Below are 22,316 nucleotides of genomic sequence, written 5' to 3'. Positions count from 1 at the left end.
CTACGTGGCGACCTGTAGGGTTGGCAGATCCAGCAGCCTCCGCATTCTTGCCCAGGACGAGGAAACAAAGAAGAAGCGCCGTTTCCTCTGCAATGTTGTTTATGAAGTGGTGCTAACGACATAAAGGTGTGTACAATGTACATGTAGACAATTTTTATTATTCTTTGTTTGGGAGGGAGATGGGAGGGTGATGGGGCAGGGTGATGGGGCAGGGTGATGGGGCAGGGTGATGGGAGGGTGATGGCAGGGTGATGGGAGGGTGATGGCAGGGTGATGGGAGGGTGATGGCAGAGGGTGATGGCAGAGGGTGATGGCAGAGGGTGATGGCAGAGGGTGATGGCAAGGTGATGGGAGGGTGATGGCAGGGTGATGGGAGGGTGATGGCAGAGGGTGATGGCAGAGGGTGATGGCAGAGGGTGATGGCAGAGGGTGATGGCAGAGGGTGGTGGGAGGGAGATGGCAGGGTGATGGGAGGGTGATGGGAGGGTGATGGGGGGGAGATGGGAGGGTGATGGGGCAGGGTGATGGGGCAGGGTGATGGCAGGGTGATGGCAGGGTGATGGGAGGGTGATGGCAGGGTGATGGGAGGGTGATGGCAGAGGGTGATGGCAGAGGGTGATTGCAGAGGGTGATGGCAGAGGGTGATGGCAGAGGGTGATGGCAGAGGGTGATGGCAGAGGGTGATGGCAGAGGGTGATGGCAGGGTGATGGGAGGGTGATGGCAGAGGGTTATGGCAGAGGGTGATGGCAGGGAGATGGCAGGGTGATGGGAGGGTGATGTGAGGGTGATGGGGGGGAGATGGGAGGGTGATGGGGCAGGGTGATGGGGCAGGGTGATGGGGCAGGGTGATGGGAGGGTGATGGCAGGGTGATGGGAGGGTGATGGGAGGGTGATGGCAGAGGGTGATGGCAGTGGGTGATGGCAGGGAATTAACATTAACGAATAAAATTTGTAATGTAATAATTTGTAATAATTTGTAGTAATATAATAATAATAACGAATTCTGCTCTGTTTCAATTCTGTTTCAATTTGGTGATATGCTTTGCAAACCTTTTTTTTTTTTAACTATTTTAAAACTAAAACAATTCGAACATGGAATACATACTGACACTGCACTTTCAGGTCTCCTACAAATCCTACCCTGTCGCCTCACCGTGGCATAGGAGTGGCAATGGTCAATGGCATCGAATGTCATGGCTAGCAAAGACAGGGAGGTACACTTGATTTAAATTTGGAAATTTTTTTTTTTTTTTTTTTTGGCCACGGAACGGGCACCCACGTACGGGCACGTCCTAGTAATAATAATAATAATAATAATAGTGTAGTAAATATGACCATAACACTTTAATCCCAATGTCGTGAATGGAAAGTTAATGGATTGAAGCGGTGTACGGTTCATGAAAGAATGATAAGCGCGTAAAACAATGATAAGTGTAACCACGGAAGTAAGGAATTAGCCTTGGTTTTTTTTTTATAGTAATATCATTTTCGTAATAATGATAATGTAACATTAATATTATAATAAATGTAATCGTAACACTAATCCCTTTGTAGTGACAGCAAAGTTACTTGGAGTTAAAATATATCTTCTATATATTGATGTTGCAGCAGTTTTGTGTCACGCTACGTCATTACATCTATCTTCAACTAAAGTATCAAACAAGCCCTGCTACACCACTGTTAGACTTTCGGTGTTGTTTTTCCTTTGATCCAATATGAATGCCATACCATGTGAGCGATGACATCATACATTTATATTCTCTAATATAATTGTTGTGTAGATCATGCTCAAGAAATTTAAAACTGATCAGACTAAGCATTGTCCCTGTCGAATCATCGCGCCATAATTAAGGTACCGATGACATCATTAACATATCTTATTCCCCAAGGGGAGTACTTCACAATGAGTCAAGTTTAAATTTTTTCCATTGAGCAGTTTCCTAGATATATATGTGTAACGGTTTTCCAAGATGGCGTCTGTACCTCGTGACCTATGACATAATTATGAATAAAAAAAATTGTACAGGTGGGGCGGGCGCTGCTATGGTAACATTTTGTGTCAATCAGACCAACGGTTGCCGAAAAAATTGTACACGCGCGCCACACGTATGTACAACACAGTACGCAACAAAATGCCGAACCATGCTTTTCGCTTCTCATGCGCAGGGTAATGAACCCACCTCGTGTTATTTCAACAGCATATGACAGGGACATCAAATATTGTTCGGGAAGTTATTCTTAACACTGCTGCAGAAGTTCCCACAAATGTGTTGCACTTGTAGGTTGCTTTGCTTTCACCCTTCTGTCCAGTTCATCCCAAACCAGCTCGATGGGGTTTAAGTCTGGAGACTGTGCTGGCCATTCCATGATTTGAAGCCCACCGTCTTGTTCTTTTCCTCGAAGGTAGTTTTGACATAGCCTGGAGGTGTGTTTAGGGTCATTATCTTGCTGAAGGATGAACCCCTGACCAACTAGGTGTATACCAGAGGGTATTGCATGGTGCTGCAAAATGCTGTAGTAGCCCTTTTGGTTCAGGGTGCCAGTCACTCTGTGCAAGTCGCCGACTCTGGATCCAGAAAAAGAGCCCCAGACCATCACGCTTCCTCTTCCATATTTGACAGTTGGTGTCACACACTGAGGAACCATCCTTTCGCCGACTCGACGGCGTACAAAAACCCTGCGTGATGAACCAAAGATTTCAAATTTTGATTCATCGGTCCATAAGACCTTCTTCCAGTCTTCAGTCGTCCACTGGCGGTGCTTCATGGCCCAGGCAAGCCTCTTTTTCTTATTTTGCCATCTTAGCAATGACTTTCTTACTGCCACTCGACCTGTCAAACCTGCAGCTCGAAGTCTTCTCTTCATAGTTGAAACTGAGACTTGCTTACTTCGACCAGTGTTAAGCTGTGCTTGAAGCTGTTGTCCTGTGAGCCACCTATCACGCAAGCTGTTGACTCTCAGAAACTTGTATTCTGATTCTGTTGTGGCTTTGGGCCTGCCAGACCTCTTCCTGTCAGAGTTTCCTCCAGTTTCCAATATACTACTTCCTGCAATATTGCAATATTAGTGCAATATTGTCCAAATAATGCTTCAGAGGGTGTAATAACAGTCTGTTGCAATACTGCTTTTATACAGACATTATTGAGCCTGGTGTTGGCTTACTTACATTGCTGCAGAACAACTCTAAGTTATTAACCCATTACTTGTTCCCTGAAGAACGCTTTTTTTTTTTTTTACAATATAACTGTGCAATTTACATTATTTTCCCGTTTTTGCAAACCTAAATTTTTTTTTAACCTCGAGCAGTTTACTGCTTACCTTTGTACCATTTCAGGTTATTCACTGGACTTGAATTGCTTAAATTTCAATAAAAACTGGAAAAATGGAGGTGTTCTAAAACTTTTGACCGGTAGTGTAGTCTGCTTGACAAGCCGAGATTGGTCTGCATATGGTACAAGTTTACACTTTGTGTTTGACCTTTAATGTCATAAGGACAATTTGAGGGTACACAAATGACACCAATGCAATTTCAGACTACCCACACCCCCCTAATTGATTGAAAAGAAATCATCTATGATAATAAAAGGCAATGTGTGTGTGTGTGTGTGTGTGTGTGTGTGTGTGTGTGTGTGTGTGTGTGTGTGTGTGTGTGTGTGTGTGTTCTGTTGTGTTGTGTTGTGTTGTATGTGTGTTTCTTCAATAACTCCAAAACCATGAAACCTATCAGCCCAAAACTTTGCATGAACGCTAAGGGAACTCCAAGAGTGCATGAATGAAAATTTGATGGTCAGGTAAATGTAAACACCCATTTTTGGAAGATAATTAATAGGAGTGCACTCTACAACAGGCTGCTTTTGGTTGTCATGGCGATACAGTGGACAGCGCTCCTTTTTTTGTTTACGTACGCTTCCTGATAGCCTCACACCCTCGTCTTAACTACGATTCAATTTCTGTTTTCATTTCTGGTAGTCGCTAAAGTAGATTAAAACGTGGTGAAAAAAATTCTGTGAAATTTGTGATAAATGAATAAATAACATGAATAAATAACCGCCGCTTATAGCCGTGTTCAAGCTTAGTGCAGCTTATAATTGAAACATGAGGCATTAAACCCCTGGAATTGCTCCGGTGATGGAGATTGCGCATTCACTTTGCCAACTCTCATCCCTTCCACCAAATATGATGCGAAATTGCCACCGAGATGGGAGTTCAAATTGCTTGCGGTTTGTTTTGCTGCCATTAAATTCATCAATTTGGCCTTTCGGTCTCTGCTTTCTGGGTTTTGTTTGAAATATGATGTGCTGGGGGTATTTGTGAGAAAATTGTTTCGAAAGAGGATTCTGTACTGTCTGCTCTTCGGATCGACATTCGAGGTTTAGACACCGGTTGTGTTTGGAGAAGAATTTATTTGACAACTAAACGACTTCCAAGGGTGACACTTCCAAAAGGGAACGTGGGGTCCTTGCTGTGGACAAATTAGTTATTCACTTTTTCACTCTTATTCTACACTTTTATTTTATTTTAAATTTATTTATTTTATTTATTTATTTTAAATTCAAATTTATTTTAAAATAAGCGCCACCTGAGGCCGAGAATCGATTTAAAAGGGATACTATATGCAATGCATTCTACCACTTGGCCTCGTGCCCTGTCACCATCGGGGAATATTCATTTGTGGGGTATACTCGACTTGTATTTACATTTTTTGAGGTCCCTCGAGGTGCTCCACACGAAATTAAAACAAAACTGGTGAAAAACGCATGTTCTAAAATGAAATCACATCGTTCTGTGTGCTCTGCAGGCAAATATCATGCACGCACGTGCAGGCAGGATGACGCTTTATCTGCAGGGCTTATGTTACAATTACATGTGATTACACTATTGAGAGCACCTGAGGCTGTTACACTTACGCCAAAACAAGTTTGGGGAAATTCTGAAGTTTTTGAGGGATTACACACCTTGATGATATTGTGGGGGTTACCCCATTGGGACACAATCCACGGGCACGGGACCAGTTGGGCTATTGATGGTATGGGCGTGGCGTGTGCTCGGTGGTTGGAGCCACGCCCCCTTAAGAGGGTTGGCCTTGATATAAATGATGCATGAGTTCCGGTGGGTTTTTCAGTCCGTCGGAATAAACGAGCTTTGAACCAGCTACGAGTATCTCGCCTCCCTGTTACCCGCAACTCCTACAATATGGTAGAATTTGCACTTCGAGCCCTCACTAGCAGAAGTATCCTGATCCCCTTTCACCTATCCTCCTGCTCCCCCTCATAATTTCCCCCTGCTGCATGCTCACCCCTCCTCCTGCTGCTTGCCCTCCCACTTTCCTCCTGTTCCATGTTCACCCCTCCTCCTGCTCCTCTCTCCCTCTTCTCCTGCTCCCCACTCACCCCTCCTCCTGATTCCCACTGATCAATGCCGCCCCCCCCCCTGATCCCAGCTCACCCCTCACCATGCTCCTGCTCCCCACTCACTCCTCCTCCTGACTCCCCCTCACCCCTCCTCCTGATTCCCACTCCCCAATCCCCCCCTGATCCCAGCTCACCCCCTCAATCTCCCGCTATCAACCCTCTCAATCTCAACCACCATCCCCCTGTTGTTCCCCCCTCACCATCCTCCTGCTCCCCCTCCCTCTTCTCCTGCTCCACACTCACCCCTCCTCCTGATTTCCACTCACCATTCCCCCTTGATCCCAGCTCACCCTCCTCAATCTCTCTCTATCACCATCCTCCTGTTCCCCCCTCACCTATCTCCTACTCTCCCCTCCCCCCCCCACCCCATCTCCCTGCTCCCCCCCTGCTCTCCCCATCCCTGTCCTCGTGCACACCTCCCCTCCTCTGTCCCCTTTCTCCTCCTATCTTCATAAACCTGTCAGTGAAGCGACTTGGCGTTACCCGGCAATGCTGGGTACCTTTGCTAGTAATAAATAAAAATAATCTCAATGTATGCCATGATATTGGGTGTTGGATGTACAAGCAACAGTTGCATCAGATCCCACCTAATTCCAAACTCCTTTATTTCGAGTCTTCATATTAAAATAGTAATTTGTTATGGATTTGTTAACAAATAAATACAAACATGCCTAAATTTGTAACTATGCAGAACATACCGGTGATCCAGGTTGTCCAACGATTCCTTGGAGTCCTGGGGGTCCAGTTGGACCCTGGGAAACAGGAATGATCAATTACTTGAGGGAAGATCCACAACCCTGATTCACTGTTACACTCATACTTCATTGTACGTCGTACGACATGCATCTTATTACCAGGAGGAAATTTACTTATTGTTGGTAACATGCTTCAAGAAAATAAGTGAATTACAACCCAAGACATATGAAGTATATACGCCTAGTATGTATGTATACGCATGTGTACATCCGGAGGTGGACGGAGGTTATTCATTCACCCCTGTTTGTTTGTCTGTGAGCAGGATATCTCAACAAATTATGGACGGATTTTGATGAAAGTTGATGGGCAGGTTGGGTGTGTGGCAAGGACAAATTGATTAGATTTTGGTAAAGATCTGTGTCCTGATCCGAATACGAATATTTTTAAAAGTGATTCTTCACCAGTGAGAGATAGGGACAAACACGATATAATGCACGATATCTCAAAAAGTTATGGCCGGGTTATGACAAAACTTAGTGGATGATTTGAGAACAAGTCAATTTGATTTTTATTAAGATCCGGACGCAGATCCGGCCTATCAGTGGGATACAAAACGTAAACCGTTCAGCCTGGCGGAGGTATGCTCTCTACGGAGTTCCGTACTAGTTCAGATTATGAAAGTTCAGATAAATCACCATTAAAATTCCTTCCTCACAAAAGCAAACACTTTGATGGGTTTGGCAACTTAATGGTATATTTTAATTCCATCATTGCAAATAAAATAACGAATAAAGCCAGAACTTAAAGATTATGTGTGCTGTAAAGTTTTATCATTATGCTTTAAAGTACGATCCTCTATTTCATCATTAGTTTTATACAGGGAAACAAAATAAAACTTTGGTTCAGTTGGAGGTAGTTAAGCTAATCATCTGTATGTGCCACACTCCAGGATATACCCCGACTGCACGTGCAGGCAGTGCCAATACTAATAATGCAGTTAACTTCAAGCACGAAATTGCATTGGAGCACAGGCCCACAATGGACTAATTTTTTTTTGAGAATTCTGTGAGATCTTTAACACCTACAACCTCAATGAAGAACAGATATGCAGCTATAAGAATTTCCCTACAGGGGAACTTTACAAGACATGTGCCAACTTTACATGTCCCTTCAGCCACACGACTTGAGAAATTAGGAGAAGAACATTAGAGAGTGTTTGGTAAGTTGAGGGAATGACTATTTGTCACCTCAGAACACAAAAATAGAACTTCAAGGGAGCAAAGGAAGAAAACAATCCAGCAGATCTTCTGCAGATCTTTGCCAGTGTGACGCTTGATATCGAAACAAGCATGACGGTCAATATGAAATATTTGAGACAGAGGTAAACCAAGACATGCAGCAACAGACAAAAGGATGTGAAACAGTTGCCCCAGCTTGTTATAAGCATAAAAAGCAGCTGTAAAAGAGTTTGTTATGAAAAATTAAAGCTTGTTATGAATAATTAAAGTCTTCAAATGGAGAGAAACAAAATTTTACCTCCACCACTGAAGGTGGAGTGAGGTTGCATTTTCACCCCTGCCTGTCTGTCTGTTTCTATTTGTTTGTGAACAGCATATCTCTTAAAATTGTGGATATTTGGTGCAGATTTTGTTTATGTGACAAGGACGAAATTAATAGATTTTGGTAAAGATTCTTTAAGTCCAGGATCCAATAATTTAAGTGATTCTTCAGCATTGAGAGATAGGGCAAACAATTATATATAGCACAACATCTCAAAAACCTGTGGACAAATTCGGACGCAACTCGGTGGACAGATTGGGTGTGTGACGAGGAATAATCAATTCAATTTTGTTGAAGAACCGAAAACTGAACTGGATATGAGAATTTAAAAATTTTTAAGGGATTCTTCACACCATTGAGTGACAGGAAGAGAGAGGAAAGAGAGGAAGTGAGAGGAAGAGGAAGAGGAAGAGGGGGAGAGAGAGGGAGAGGGAGAGCGAGAGGGAGAGGGAGAGGGAGAGGGTGAGGGAGAGGGAGAGGGAGAGGAAGAAGGAGAGAGAGAGAGAGAGAGAGAGAGAGAGAGAGAGAGAGAGAGAGAGAGCAGGGAAAGAACCAAATAACTCCACCGCAAGACACCGCTCTCAACACAGGACCTACACATGAGGATTCACACAGAAGAAGCCCCGTGAATAGCATGGCCACAGACCAATCCTCACCACACAATTGTTTCCACCGGAACTTAGTGTAACGTCACACTAAACCTACACTTACCACTTCTGAGGACGGGAACTACTAAGTACTTACCGTCAGGCAAGAATAATTTTTTTTTATTCTTTACTGCTCAGTGTGCTGCCTTTTATCCTATAAATATGAATCCTCAGGTGCAAATCTTCCACTTTGTGTGTGTGTGTGTATGTATATATATATATATACAGTATAAACAGTCACGTGAAAAAGTAAGTACACCCCACGTAAAGTTTTGCCTTTTCAACATATTTCAACATACAGCTATTTGATCTTCATTTCAACAATATTGATAGATAAAGGTGAAATAATATAATAAATATCATGAAACATTTACATTTTGTAGTCCATTGTACAATTTAAATAAACATTAATGCAAATTTCGCATGTGGAAAAAGTAAGTACACCCTTGGCTCTAATAGGTGGTATTGCCCCCTTTGGCAGAAACAACCTCAAGTAGGCGTAAAGTATAACTGTCTACCAGTCTCTGACATCGTTTCAGTTGACATTCCCTGTTTGTCGTTAAAGGCGGCAAAAAGGGTTGGCGTCAGGAAGGGCATCCGGCCGTAAAACATTGCTTCAAAAAGGGGACCGAAAAACAACAACAACCACGGTTCCCGAAAAAGGCCAACCCCCGCTTTGCGGGGAAAAATGGCCTCTAAAGGTGGTTTTTTTAGTCTCTGACATCGACTGGGAGAACATTTTTGCCCACTCCTCCATGCAGAATTCTTTCAGCTGTGCGATGTTTGAGGGGTTTCTTGCATGCACAGCTCGTTTCAAATCCCCCCACAACATCTCGATGGGATTTCGATCCGGGCTTTGACTTGGCCATTCCAGAACCCTCCATTTCTTTCTTTTCAGCCATTCCTTGGTGGATTTACTGGTATGTTTAGGGTTCATTGTTGCAAGGTCCACCTTCGGTTGAGCTTCAACTTTCCGACAGATGGCCTCACATTATCCTCAAGCACCCTCTGGTACAATGAAGAATTCATAGTGGATTCTATGATGGTGATCTTCCCAGGCCGTGATGCAGCAAAGCTGCCCCAAACCATAATATTTCCACCACCATGCTTTTCAGTTGGTATCAGGTTGTTGTGGTCAAATGCTGTCTTTGGTTTTCGCCAAACATGTCTTCTGGTACTGTGGCCAAATAGCTCGACCTTTGACTCATCTGTCCAGAGCACATTGTTCCAGAAGTGCTGGTCTTTGCCTAGGTGTTCATTGGCAAACTTTAGTCTTGCCCTGATGTTCTTTCTGGACAGCAAAGGTTTCCTCCTGGCACACCTCCCATGTAGATCAAATTTGTGCAGCCTCTTTCTAATGGTAGACTCGTGCATTTTGACATCAACAGTGGCAAGAGCTACCTGTTGGTGCCGTGATGACATTCTGAGGTTCTTAGAGACTTCTTTCAGCATCTTGCGGTCTGCTCTCGGGCTGAACTTGCTGGGGCGGCCTGGCCTGAACAAGTTCGCAGTTGTTTGGAATCTTCTCCACTTGTAGATGATCTTCCGGACAGTCGAATGATTGATTTCAAATTGTTTGGACATCTTTTTAAATCCCTTCGCAGACTCATAGGCATCTTTAACCTTCTTTCTGAAGGCCTCAGAGAGCTCTTTTGATCTTGGCATGGTGATGCCGCACACTTCAACAACAAAGAGCAAACCAAACGAAATGTCTGAGGTTTAAATAAGACAGGTTCCTCCAAGATCGTTTCTAACGATGTTCTAATCATTTGCACCTGAGCTGGTGCACCTGATTCTAATTTTAGGTATTTGAAGTAGTGATAAATGTAGGGTAGGCCGTTCAGAAATTATATGGTGTGAAAATTTGTTTTTATTTCAAAAACGCATACCCTCTAATTTTGTGAGGTTGGACATTATGAACAAATGTGACAACTTTGAGGTGGATCAGTATACATTAAGTGACAGCTCAAGTCATATGAACCAATTTTTCGGAAAACTAGTGATTTAATATAGCTTTCAATGCTTTACTTTTCAAATCATTTAATTACTCAAAAACATATTTTTCAATTAAGAAAATTATAAGTCATATGTCAAATGTTTTCACATGATAGAAACCACCGTCTTTATCATATTAAGTAGATATCATTAGGTTGTGTTGTCCTCAAAGAAATGTTTCTTCAGTGGCTTTCTGATCAATTTCCTGTGTTGTTCTACCACTTGGAAGATGAGCTGACGCTGTTCTTCATCATGAGTGAGGGCAAGGTTGAAATCTGTAGCCAACTTTAAGCACGTTCAGCACAATCATTGACCACACGTAGTGCAGAAACTTTTTCTTGGGCAAGAATATAGTCTTGATTCGAGCTCCATGTTTCAGGATCGCTTTTAAGGAACTCCTTTGACAACTTCAGAGCACAGAAGAGATTGAGAGACCTTCTTGTCACAAACTCAGCTAGCTGCCTCCCTTTGAATGCGTGACTGGCAGGAACATGAACTCTCCTCACATCTTCTTTCATCTCAGGCTTTTCTAAGGAGATTACCACATCCTTTTTCACCTCCACTGCAATTTTGTCAGAGAAGAGAACTAAGCCAACCAAATCTTCACTCAAATACCATAGATGACTCCTCAATTTTGACAGAGCCGTCTTGGCAACTTTTTGATCGACTTCAGAGTAGTCTTCCATAGCCCGAAGAAGGTGTAAGTCATTGGAAGGTGCATTGCAAGTATCATTTGCAGTGAACCATGCTTTTACATACAAGGTGACTGTGAAGAGACAAATACGTCTTAGTGACTGGAATTCATGTGCAGATAGCTGAAACTGGTTGCGAAAACAGGATATCTTGAGGCAGTATATGCCTTTAGCCATCCAGCGTGCACGATGGTATGCTCCAGGTGGGCTGAACTTTACATGTCCTTCCACATTATCTCCAAGTGTGATGAGAACCAGTCTAATGAATTCCAAATAGTCATCTCTTGGCTGTTTGTCCATTAGTTGACTGCGAAGAAAAGTTATTGCAGAGTCGCGATTGTTTTCAAACCAAACCTTCTCACTGCCATCAAGGCTTGTGGCAAGTGATGCAAACTTGCTTGTGTCAATGGAAGTCCAATGCTTCTTAAAGCAACCGAAAATGCCAATTTGTGGTCCAGATGCAACAAAGAATGTGTCAAATACAGCTGAAGCAATGATTTCAAATATGTGATGCCGACAAGCCAAAAACAGTAGGCGTTTGTTTAAGGCATTTTGAATGATTGTGATTGCACCCATATGGAGTCCTGTATTTGTGCTTGTTGTGTCAAAACATAATCCAGCAAGCCATTCAGACACACCATCCCATTCATTGATGAACTTAATGACTGCTTCTCCCATCAGGATTCCAGTACCAGATTGAAGTTTTGGAATGCCAAGAAGCTTTTCTACGTCTTTTCCAGATAGAACAACAGGCAAACGATCAGCCATTGTACCATCATTGTCTGGCATCAGCTTGCCATCAAAATGTACAACAAGAGGCGTATCAGGCAAAAAGTTTTCCTGAATAGTTTCTCCAATTGACTTGCGGACTGTCCTTCGAGCTTCATAAAGTGAAGTTGTTGACAGTGTCAGTCTGCTTACAGGGACCCCAGCAGCTTTCAGTGCAGGACCAATGATGTGCATTGCTTCACGTGGTGTAGTTCCAGTTCTATCCAAACTTGCTGCAACTAAAGGGTCTTCTACGATGCAACGTTTGTCCAACTTCATAGTCATTGGAGTTGTTGCTCCTGATGTTTCAGGCGTATCGATTTGTTTTGAGAAATATTTGTTAATCTCCACAGGCTCATCATAATTTGCAGATTCTTCATCTGTTGATTGTGATGAATCATCCAGCACTCCATTAGGGTTCATCACCATCTGTTTTTTTGCTTCCTGTTCTTTTTCAATGCGCATCATCTCTTCACCTTGTCGTTTCTGTCGTTTCTCTTCTCGCTTTTTTAACTGCAAGTCTTCTCCGGTCATTATCATCTTCCTGGGTCCTTGTTGATCTTGAAGGAACTCAAAATCCTGTGGAATTTTGATAAGCTGTTCAGAATTAGCATGTGATAGATCAAATAGCTGATTCAGTTTATGGCTAAAATCAGTCTCCAATTGACCCTGCCTCTCCGTTCGCCGTGCCTTGTTTTTCCTAAGAAGGACATACTCCTGAAAGAAAGCTTTAAGTTTTGCAATTGCATTTGGTTTGTGCTTTGTGGGAATGTTAGCCATATGCCAAAACTGAAGTACATCATCAATGACATTTGAACAGCTTCTTGGAACAACCAGTTTGTTGATCTTCAAATCGAAGAACAGACGACATAATACTTGACGATTGGTGGGTAATTGATTGCCCTCAAGTGCCGGAATCATTTCTCCCAGCAACCAAATGCTGAGAGAATCCCTTGTTTGATAACCTGCTGCAACTGTTGCACTCATCATCGGTTGATTACTGCAAAAAATGGAAAAAGAGAAACTTTATTTTTATACAAATATCAAATTCTTGCATAATAACATATATAATATGCAATACATTGTATAATGTATAGTGTATACTAATACATAAGCGTTACAACATATATATATTATATAATATATACGTTAGCTCATTCAAAACTTTGGGTCTGTTGAGCTGTCACTTAATTATAACGGATTGACTTGAAATTTTTGCCAGTTGTTTATTACCTGTTTCCTCATGTTTTGAGCACCTATGCATATCAAATTTCAGAATTTGTTTTTTTCTGAGCACCCTAATGTAGGGGTGTACTTACTTTTTCCACATGTGAAATTTGCATTTATGTTTATTTAAATTATACAATGGACTACAAAATGTAAATGTTTCATGATATTTGTTATATTATATCACCTTTATCTATCAATATTGTTGAAATGAAGATCAAATAGCTGTATGTTGAAATATGTTGAAAAAGTCAAAACTTTACATGGGGTGTACTTACTTTTTCACGTGACAGTATATATATATATACCCACAGTACCCTCCATAAGTATTGGAACAGTGAAGCCAAATTTGTTATTATTGCTATATACTCAAGAAATTTGGATTTGAGATTTAAAAAGATTAATATGAGGCAAAAGTGCAGACGGTCAACTTTTATTTATTGGTATTTATATGTGTATATGGTTTCCCATTGTAGAGCAATAACACTTTTTATGTTCAGTACCCCCATTTTAGGTAAAGGTAAATTAATGGTATATTTTAATTCCATCATTGCAAATAAAATAATGAAGAAAGCGAGAACTTGAACACGATGCATACTGTAAAGTTTTATCATTATGCTTTAAAGTTTAAAGTAATATCCTCTATTTCATTGATGGGAATGCACCTGCTGGCTAGGCTTTACGTTCGAATTAAGGTGGAATAAATAAGCAATTTGTTCAGGTTGCTGGTGATAACTAACCTACACTTCACGGAAGACAATGGAATAACTTTAAAACTTACCAATAAATTAATCAATGCTGGCAATTTGGGTTCTCCACCATAACGTCCTTCCGATGGATGGATAATATATTGATGTATCGCCCCACATGCCCAACATTATGATGACAGTTTAAAGCTGAGTCGAGATTCAAACCAAGGTGAAGCTCGATCCAGCCTTAGCAGGTGAAAAGACAGGTGAAAACTAGAACGGCACTCGTTAGAGAGCATACCTCTGCCAGGCTCAACAGTTTATGTTTTGTATCCCACTGATTGTCTGGATCAGGATTCGGACCTGAAACAAAATTGAATCGTTTATTGTTGTTGCCTACCCAACTCATTCACCAAGTTTCGTCCGAATCCGTCCATAAATTGAGATATCGTGCTATATGTTGGTTTTAGCCCGATCACTTAATAGTGAAGAATCACTTAACAATTTTCAGATCCAGATTCAAATCTTGCCAAAAATTGAATAAACTCTTCCTTACCACACATCCGACATATCCACCAAGTTTGGGCCAAATCCATGCACAACTTTTTGAGATATCTTATTCACAGACAGACAGACAGACAGACAGACAAGCAGACAGGGATGAAAACATAACCTCCATCCACCCTTGGTGGCAGATGTAAGGATGTGTGCATTCCTCTCTAATCTGTACTGCCATTCCAATTTGACCTACTTTAGCATTCCTCCCAAAAAATGGAAATAAATAAATCACAAAACTAAGTTCAGTATAGGAAAATGTATATCAAGCTTCCAGGGATCTGATAATATAAAAAATTTAAATTGAATACAAAGCGGAGTTCGTTTTGAACAACACATGAAAATTATTCTGTCTGTGGCTTCTTTTAAAGTTTAATTGTATCACCGGTATTTTAATTGCTAGGCTTTTCTCAATGTATTATATATTATTGAGCATTCATGTAATATTATATATTACTCATGTAAGTCCACTCTTATGTCATCATTTATTTAATAAGCCTCATATCATTAAAGTTCAATTTCAAACACTTGACTTTGACTTGTCTGGTCAAGGATTTCATCCAAATGGAATGCGTGTAGCTCTAACTCTCACCTGGTGCCGTGCTAGCAAGGTGGACTGCGTAGCTTTTTGTATAAAACTTTTAGCTACCTGGCTATCTGAAATGCATACATCGGGCCATCTATTTATGACAATCACAGGAAGGAGAAAGGAGGGTTGGGGTACGGTGTTGTGAGTTGCGGAAAACTAAGGAATGCTTTCTTACCTGATTGCTTTTGGTACCTTTTTTTCCTTTCTGACCCATGGTACCCAGATCACCCTGAAAAGCACAACGACACCATGGAAAACAAACACCCACCAGTCATATTGCAATGCAGCTCATAAATGGCCAGACAATCCCAGATTCTTTTTCGTTTGCAATCGATTTGGAATTTTAAACACTAAATCAGATGTTTTACTGTGAGTTTTTTCTGGAACTCAATGTTAATTTCAATAATTGGCAATGAGGAAGATTACATGAAATGAAGAAATGTTTTAAATCTGAAAAGTAAAGCCATCAAACCTTGTCCCCATCTTCCCCTAGCCGACCAGATGGACCCACAGGGCCTGGCAACCCCACTTGTCCTTGAATTCCATCACGGCCGGACGGACCTTGGATGCCTCTCTCTCCCTATTGATAACGAGTAAGTGAATGGACAGTTATTAAAGATTCCTTTATACTTTAGAAAAAATATAATTTCTGTATATTGGGGAAAATGGCACAATCCAATGACAGTAATTGCCATGACAAAGTGTGACAACATCAAATAAACAAGATTAAAGTGTGATTTCAACTGAGGATAACATAGGATAAGTCTTGATGGCATCAAGTCTTGTATTATGAAAGAGTGCTCTTAAGAACTTGGTAATGTTGTTATTCGATTGTTTCAGTTACTTTTCACAACTCGTACTGTTCCTATTTGTTGGAAAAGTCCATCATGATTCCCGTGCCAAAAAAATGTTCACCTGAATGATTTATAGACCTGCAGTGCTTACCTCCATCCTGTGTAAATGTATGGAGAAATTGATCATGAGGGTTATAACATCAGATGTAGCTCCCAAATTGCATCCTTAGCAATTTGCTTACAAAGCAAGATGTGGTGTCGATGACACCTGGCTCAGTTTGCTTCATCCAATCACGAGTTACCTTGACAACAATGGAGCCCAATCACGAGTTACCTTGACAACAATGGAGCCCATGCTTGTGTATTATTTATTGATTTCTCGTCAGCCTTTAACACGATGCAACCTTTTACCCTTCTGAAAGTGTTGTGTGACCTGTGCCTGAACCCCCATATCATACTCCAGTTGCAAAGTATTTTTTACAAGACCGTCCTCAGCCGGTGAGGGTGAATGGTCGTTTATCAAAGTTATCAATCTTGAATACCGGTGCTCCACAAGGCTGTGTATTGTCACCTCCACTGTTCAGTTTGTACACGAATGGATGTGAGGCCCTCAAAGAAGTGTGTAACTTTATTAAGTGTGCGGACGACACCGCCATTGTTGGCTGTCTTTCCGATCAATCACTCTTTGTATCTTTACCTCGATGAGATTAACACGTTCAATAAGTGGCGAGAGGGCTTTTGTCTCACTCTGAATGTGGGCAAGACTAAGGGGATGGTTTTGGATTTTCGAAAAGGTCACAATCATGAGCCAGTAACCATAAATGGTGATAACGTGGAAATTGTTAACAAATTCAAATACCTGGGCACTATTATTGATAACAAGTTAACTTTTGATGAAAATACCACTGTTGTGTACAATATATCAATGCAAAGATTGTATCGTCTCAGGAAGTTGTATTCATTTGGTGTTAGCTCGCGTGTGATGCGGATGTTGAGTAATTCCTCGCTGATCAGTGTTTTGTCATTTAATTTGATTTCCTGGTCCGGTTATCTAAATGTGCGAAACATGTCCAGACTGAGAAAGGTCATTACACTGGCATTTAAAGTGGGGTGAGCCTTCAACCAGTATGGAGTCTCGATATTTGCGAGAATTGAAAAGGAAGTCGATACGAGCATATACAGATGAAAGTCACTTCTTGAACAGACATTTTGAAAAACTGCCTTCAGGGAGACATTTCGTGCTATGCAGATGAAGAAGAACATTTTCAAAAAGTAATTTGTGCAATGTGCATTTCAAGTGTTAAATTCAAATTCTTAACCATTTTGCGGTTTAGTCCATCTTCCATATTGTTTTAGCCTGATTTCTTATTCCTTTTGATGGTTTATGTTCTTTACAGCGATGTCGTTTAGAACAGTGTTTATTTGTTCGTCTGTATGTCTGTATGTATGTATGTATGCCCCTTCTGCCGGCATTTTGCGGGTTTATTCCCTTTAAAATTCGTTTTTTCTGCAACCGTTGGTCCCATTGACACAACGTTTACACAATGGAAGCGCCTCCCCATATATGATTTTAAAATGATAATTAGGACATCATAAGTCACGTGGTACCGGTGCCATCTTGGAAAAACCGAAAAACTTTGCACCTCTATCAGAAACTGCTGAATGGAAAAAATTTAAAGATGGCTCATTGTAAAGTACTCCCAATATAGAATAACATCTGTTCATGATGATGTAATAGATGCCTTCATTATGACGTCATAAATCGACCAGTACAATGCTTTTTTTGTTTTGTTTTGTATACAAGATCGAGGCTCATGTAAGAGCTAACATTAATCACAAAAAAACAAACTGACACATAAAACATATGATAAAGGGAGCGGGAGACAAGATGGGGAGTTCGAGGGAAGCACACAAGTACAACAAAAAAGAACAGGGACATCGCAAGATCTGTGGGATGGAGAGCGCTTGAGGGGAGGAGGCATGGGAGGGAAAAGTATAAAACACGGAAACTGCGAGGACTTCAAGGAAAGAAGTCTGTATTTAAAAAAAGTGGATCTGGGGTGAATTAACGGGGGTAAAAAAGATCAAGGTTTCGGATTTTTTGTTTTTGTTTTTTGTATACAAGTTCGAGGCTCGTGAAAGAGCTAACATTAATCACACAAAAAATAAATAATTGATCAAACAGACACATAAAACATAACAAGGGGAGCGAGCGGTAGACAAAATGGGGAGAGAAGGGTAAGCACACAAACACAACAGTAGAGAACAGGGACATCAGGAGATCTGTGGGAGGCAGAGGGCTTGGGGGGATGAAGCATGGGAAGGGGGGGGGGGGGTATAAAATACATGGACATTGCTAGGACTTCCAGGAAAGAAGTCGGAATTTCAAAAAAGTGGATCTGTCGTGAATTCATCTCGCTTGATCCGATCAGTATGAAATATGATCGAGGGATAAATGGGTCGAGAGAAAAAATTGATGACATCATCGATCATGCGTTTCAGCAGCCATATTTTTACGTCGTAGCCCATCGGGCAATGCTGTCTGGAACAGCGTTGTCTGTCCCTCCGGTGTATGTCCCTCAAACATCAACCAGATCTGAGGATCTGCTTGCCTGACAGATGAACAGCAGATCCTCCACTCAGCAGATCCAAGCCCAGCTATGCCGTTGTTAGATTAATTGGTCTTGTTTCAAAAACAGAGGTTACTCCATCACTATTATTCACAAAGTCAGATGTGAGGCCACACGGGTTTCTCACCAAGAGGCAATGATTGAAAAAGTAAAATAATTTCCTTTGTCGTTTTCCATTGATTATGACCTACAACGTGACAACAAGCCATACTGCCAGATCTGTCAAAGAGAAGTTTAATCTTGTCTTGACTGAGGAAGTCACTCGTGAGATTTTTGGTGACAGTCCCATTCTGGACGCGTACAAGAAAGACAATAGCCTGAGAACAATTTAGTAACTTCCTGTTTTTCTTCCAATTATGTAGGAGTAGGGTGATTTGGGACAATGCCTTGCAATCGCCTCAGATGTAAAACTTGTCACCACGTTGTCTCCGGACACAATTAGATGTCCGAGAGGGATATGGCATGTCAAGGGTCAATTGGACTGTACTTCGACAAATATTACATATGTTTTGTTGTGTGATCGTTGCAGCCTGCTCTACATTGGTGAAACAAAACACTGAGAGAGTGGCCGAACATTTAAGATCGATACGTTTGAACACAACGGGTCTGCCAATAGCATCACAGATAATTTACAGGTGTGTGTTATCAAGGCGTGCTCGACTGATTTGAATCGAAAGGGCTCAGAGGAGAAATTCATCTTTCAGCTTGGTACAATACACCCTTGAGGAATGAATGTTACATTCTGGACTTTTCCTTATTCCCACACTTCATTAATTATTTACTCACCTGTTTATAATTACATTATTTATTCACTATATATTGCATCAGATGTTTTCATTCCTCAATTTTTTGCCCAAAACGTCAACTCTGTTGCTTCTAAAACGGTGTATTTCTTACCCTTATCTTTCTTCGATATTTCACCGATGGAGATTATCATACATATATATACATATACATAAATATATACGTACGCACGTACTACATACATACATACATATATATATATATATATATATATATATATATATATATATATATATATATAAATAAAGCTCAGTTGACGTTTTGCTCCACCAAATAACAGCGAAACGGAGTTGAGTATATATAAAATATAAATAACCACATTTAGAGGCCATTTTTCCCCACAGAGCGGGGGTTGGCCTTTTTCGGGAACCGTGGTTGTTGTTGTTTTTTGGTCCCCTTTTTGAAGCAATGTTTTACGGCCGGATGCCCTTCCTGACGCCAACCCTTTTTGCCGCCTTTAACGACAAACAGGGAATTACCAGTGAACTGGTACTCAATTAGCCGACCTCGGAAGGATGACAGGCTGAGTCAACCCCCCTGGCGTTAATTCAGCGATCGACCGGGATTCGAACCCAGGATCCTAGGATCCTAAGCCGGCACCCTAGCCACTAGCCCAACACCAGGGTTTAAAGTTGAGTAAAAGGGTGAAAATTCTACAGATGCTGTGATAAATAACTACCTCTGTCGGTTTGAATGTTTGAAAGAGCATAGACGTCTGGATCAATTTTTGAATTAAATTTAAATCCCGATTTTATTATATAAACGTGAGTTGTCTGTGTGTGTGTCCACGTTTTATTCAGAGATGGCTGAATGGATCATCGTCAAACTTTCAGCGGTTCATCAGTGAGTGCCGGGGAGTGTTTTAGGCAAAAAATTTTTTTTTTTGAAAAAAGTAAGTTCGTTTTTTTGGGGTAAAAAAAAACAAACCAAAAAACAAACAAAACAAAAAAACACAAAATCGCTCGATCGTGCCGAAGCCTTTAAGAATGAATGACAGTTATATACAAGTACACATTCGCATAAATAAATACAAAACAATTACCAGACATTTGAATACAAATAAATCAAACAATTCCGGAAGTGTATGAATTTGGTAGTATGGCTTCTTCTTCTTCCTGATCGGCATCACACTTAGCTCAGAAACGTGAGCCACATTCACTCAGAAACGTGAGCCACATTCACTCAGAAACATGAGCCACTCCCCTTCCTCTCTTGCCTCCCTCCTCCCCTCCCCTTCCCTCCTTCCCTCCTCCCCCATCCCCACCCTTCCCTCCTCCTTCCCCCTGCCTCTCCTCCCCTCTCCCCACCCTTCCCTCCTCCTTCCCCCTGCCTTTCCCCCCCCTCCCCTCCCCTCCATCCCCGACAAAGAGCAGTGAATTACTCAGAAAATTAGGTGGAGGTGATATAACTCCTTTGGTCGCAATTCAAAACTAACAATTCGTAGTTTTCATTGTAATATTATAATGGGATTTGAGGTGACATAGAGTTGAGTAGATAATAAATCCCGTCATCGTAACTATAAGTTATGTTTTCTTCGTTAAAATTTCTCAGCTTTCAGAAGGGTACTGATTATATTTAAGCATGTTCCTTTTTTAATTTTTGTCATATAATTATTTGCCCGAACTCAATTAAGATCAGTTTGATACTTTTTTTTTTTTAATCAGTATGTCGAGCAAAAAAAGGAAGTGGTCGGAGGATTACGTGCGGTACGGGTTCACGTGTTTGACCGAACAGGACGGAAGTCAGCGTCCTCAATGCATGCTTTGCAATGTCAAGTTGAGCAACTCCAGCCAAGCACCAGCAAAACTACGGGAACACTTCAAAAAACTGCACAGCGAGGGGCAGTACAAAGACGCAACGCTGGATGAATTCAAATTGAAGAGAGTCCGATTCGACGCAAGTGCTACCTTTCCCACTCTCGGCTTCGTTCCAATTGACAAACCGATCCTCACCGCATCGTATGAAGTTGCATACCTGATCGCAAAGCAGGGCAAACCGCACACCATTGGCGAGACACTCATCAAACCGGCCGCGTTGAAGATGGCCAACATCATGCTGGGAAAAACTGCTGAAAACAAGTTGTCTCGTTCCACTCTCAAATGACAACATCAGATGCAGAATCGACGACATGAGCGACGACATCCTCGCCCAGGTAGTTGCAGATTTAGTCGCGAGCCCGACGAAATTCAGCCTTCAACTCGAAGAGACCACCGACGTTTCGAATTTGAGCCAGCTCATCTTATTTGTGCGTTATGCCAAAGGAGACGAGATCAAAGAAGACTTTCTGTTCTGCAAGCCTCTCACAACAACGACGAAGGCAGCTGACGCGAAGAAGCTTGTGGACGACTTCTTCAGAAGCAACGGCCTCTCGTGGAACATGGTGTCTGCAGTTTGCTCGGACGGAGCTCCAGCCATGCTGGGACGCAACTCCGGTTTTGGAGCGCTGGTGAAGGCCGATGCACCACACATCATAGTCACGCACTGCGTCCTGCACAGACACGCGCTGGCATCAAAAACCCTGCCTCCAAAACTGGCCAATGTTCTGAAAATCGTCGTTGAAACTGTGAATTACGTGTGAAGCCGTGCTATGAATCATCGCATTTTCAAAGAGCTGTGCAATGAAATCGGCTCTGAATTTGAAGTCCTTTTCTACCACTCTAACGTTCGATGGTTATCACGAGGGAAGGTCGTGAGCCGTGTTTTTGCCTTGCGTGTATAATTAGCCCTGTTTTTGCGAGAACACCAGCATTGCCATGCAACGCACTTCCAAGAGTCAGAGTTCATCCTCGCCTTGGCTGACATCTTCGACACACTCAATCATCTCAATTGCCAGATGCAGGGCGGTGGAGTGAATGTCATCGAATCTGAAGAAAAGCTGAGCGCTTTCCGAAAGAAGTTACCGTTGTGGAGGCGGCGAACAGAGAACGACAACTTCGCGAAATTTTCGCTACTGGACGAGTGCGTGAGCGGGATCAAAGATGAGTCTGAAGTTGGAGGCACTGCTGTACCAGGGGAGCTGAAGCAAGCGATTGCCACGCACTTGGATGAGCTGGGAAAGTCATTCGACGGCTACATCCCCGACCAAGAGCAATACCCAGCATGGGTGCGGCAGCTGTTTACTTTCGACGTTGCAACGGCAGATGTCAACGACCAATACCTCGACGACCTCATCGAACTTCAGCAGAGCCAGACTCAACAACAACTCTTCGGCACAACAACGCTCTCAACGTTTTGGTGCCGCCAAAATCGAAGGGTATC

At 41.9% G+C, this 22,316-nt stretch overlaps 1 protein-coding gene across 1 annotated transcript in view; it reads right to left on the bottom strand.

Moving 5' to 3' along the window:
- The window catches only part of LOC137433197 (uncharacterized), a 726,873-nt gene that overhangs the window by 159,380 nt on the left and 545,177 nt on the right, over positions 1 to 22,316 (bottom strand). The window contains exons 38-40 of the mRNA XM_078784000.1: positions 15,303 to 15,410; positions 15,006 to 15,059; positions 6,111 to 6,164 (exon numbers count right to left, since the gene is read on the bottom strand). Of these exons, the coding sequence (XP_078640126.1) occupies positions 6,111 to 6,164; positions 15,006 to 15,059; positions 15,303 to 15,410 (216 nt within the window). The remainder of the gene's footprint in view (positions 1 to 6,110; positions 6,165 to 15,005; positions 15,060 to 15,302; positions 15,411 to 22,316) is intronic.

The sequence above is a fragment of the Myxine glutinosa genome, chromosome 8, assembly GCF_964187855.1.
Source record: "Myxine glutinosa chromosome 8, kmMyxGlut1.1, whole genome shotgun sequence".
NCBI classification, from domain to species: Eukaryota; Metazoa; Chordata; class Myxini; order Myxiniformes; family Myxinidae; genus Myxine; species Myxine glutinosa.
Note: the sequence above shows the minus strand (reverse complement) of the source record. Positions and strands in the feature narration are given on the sequence as shown.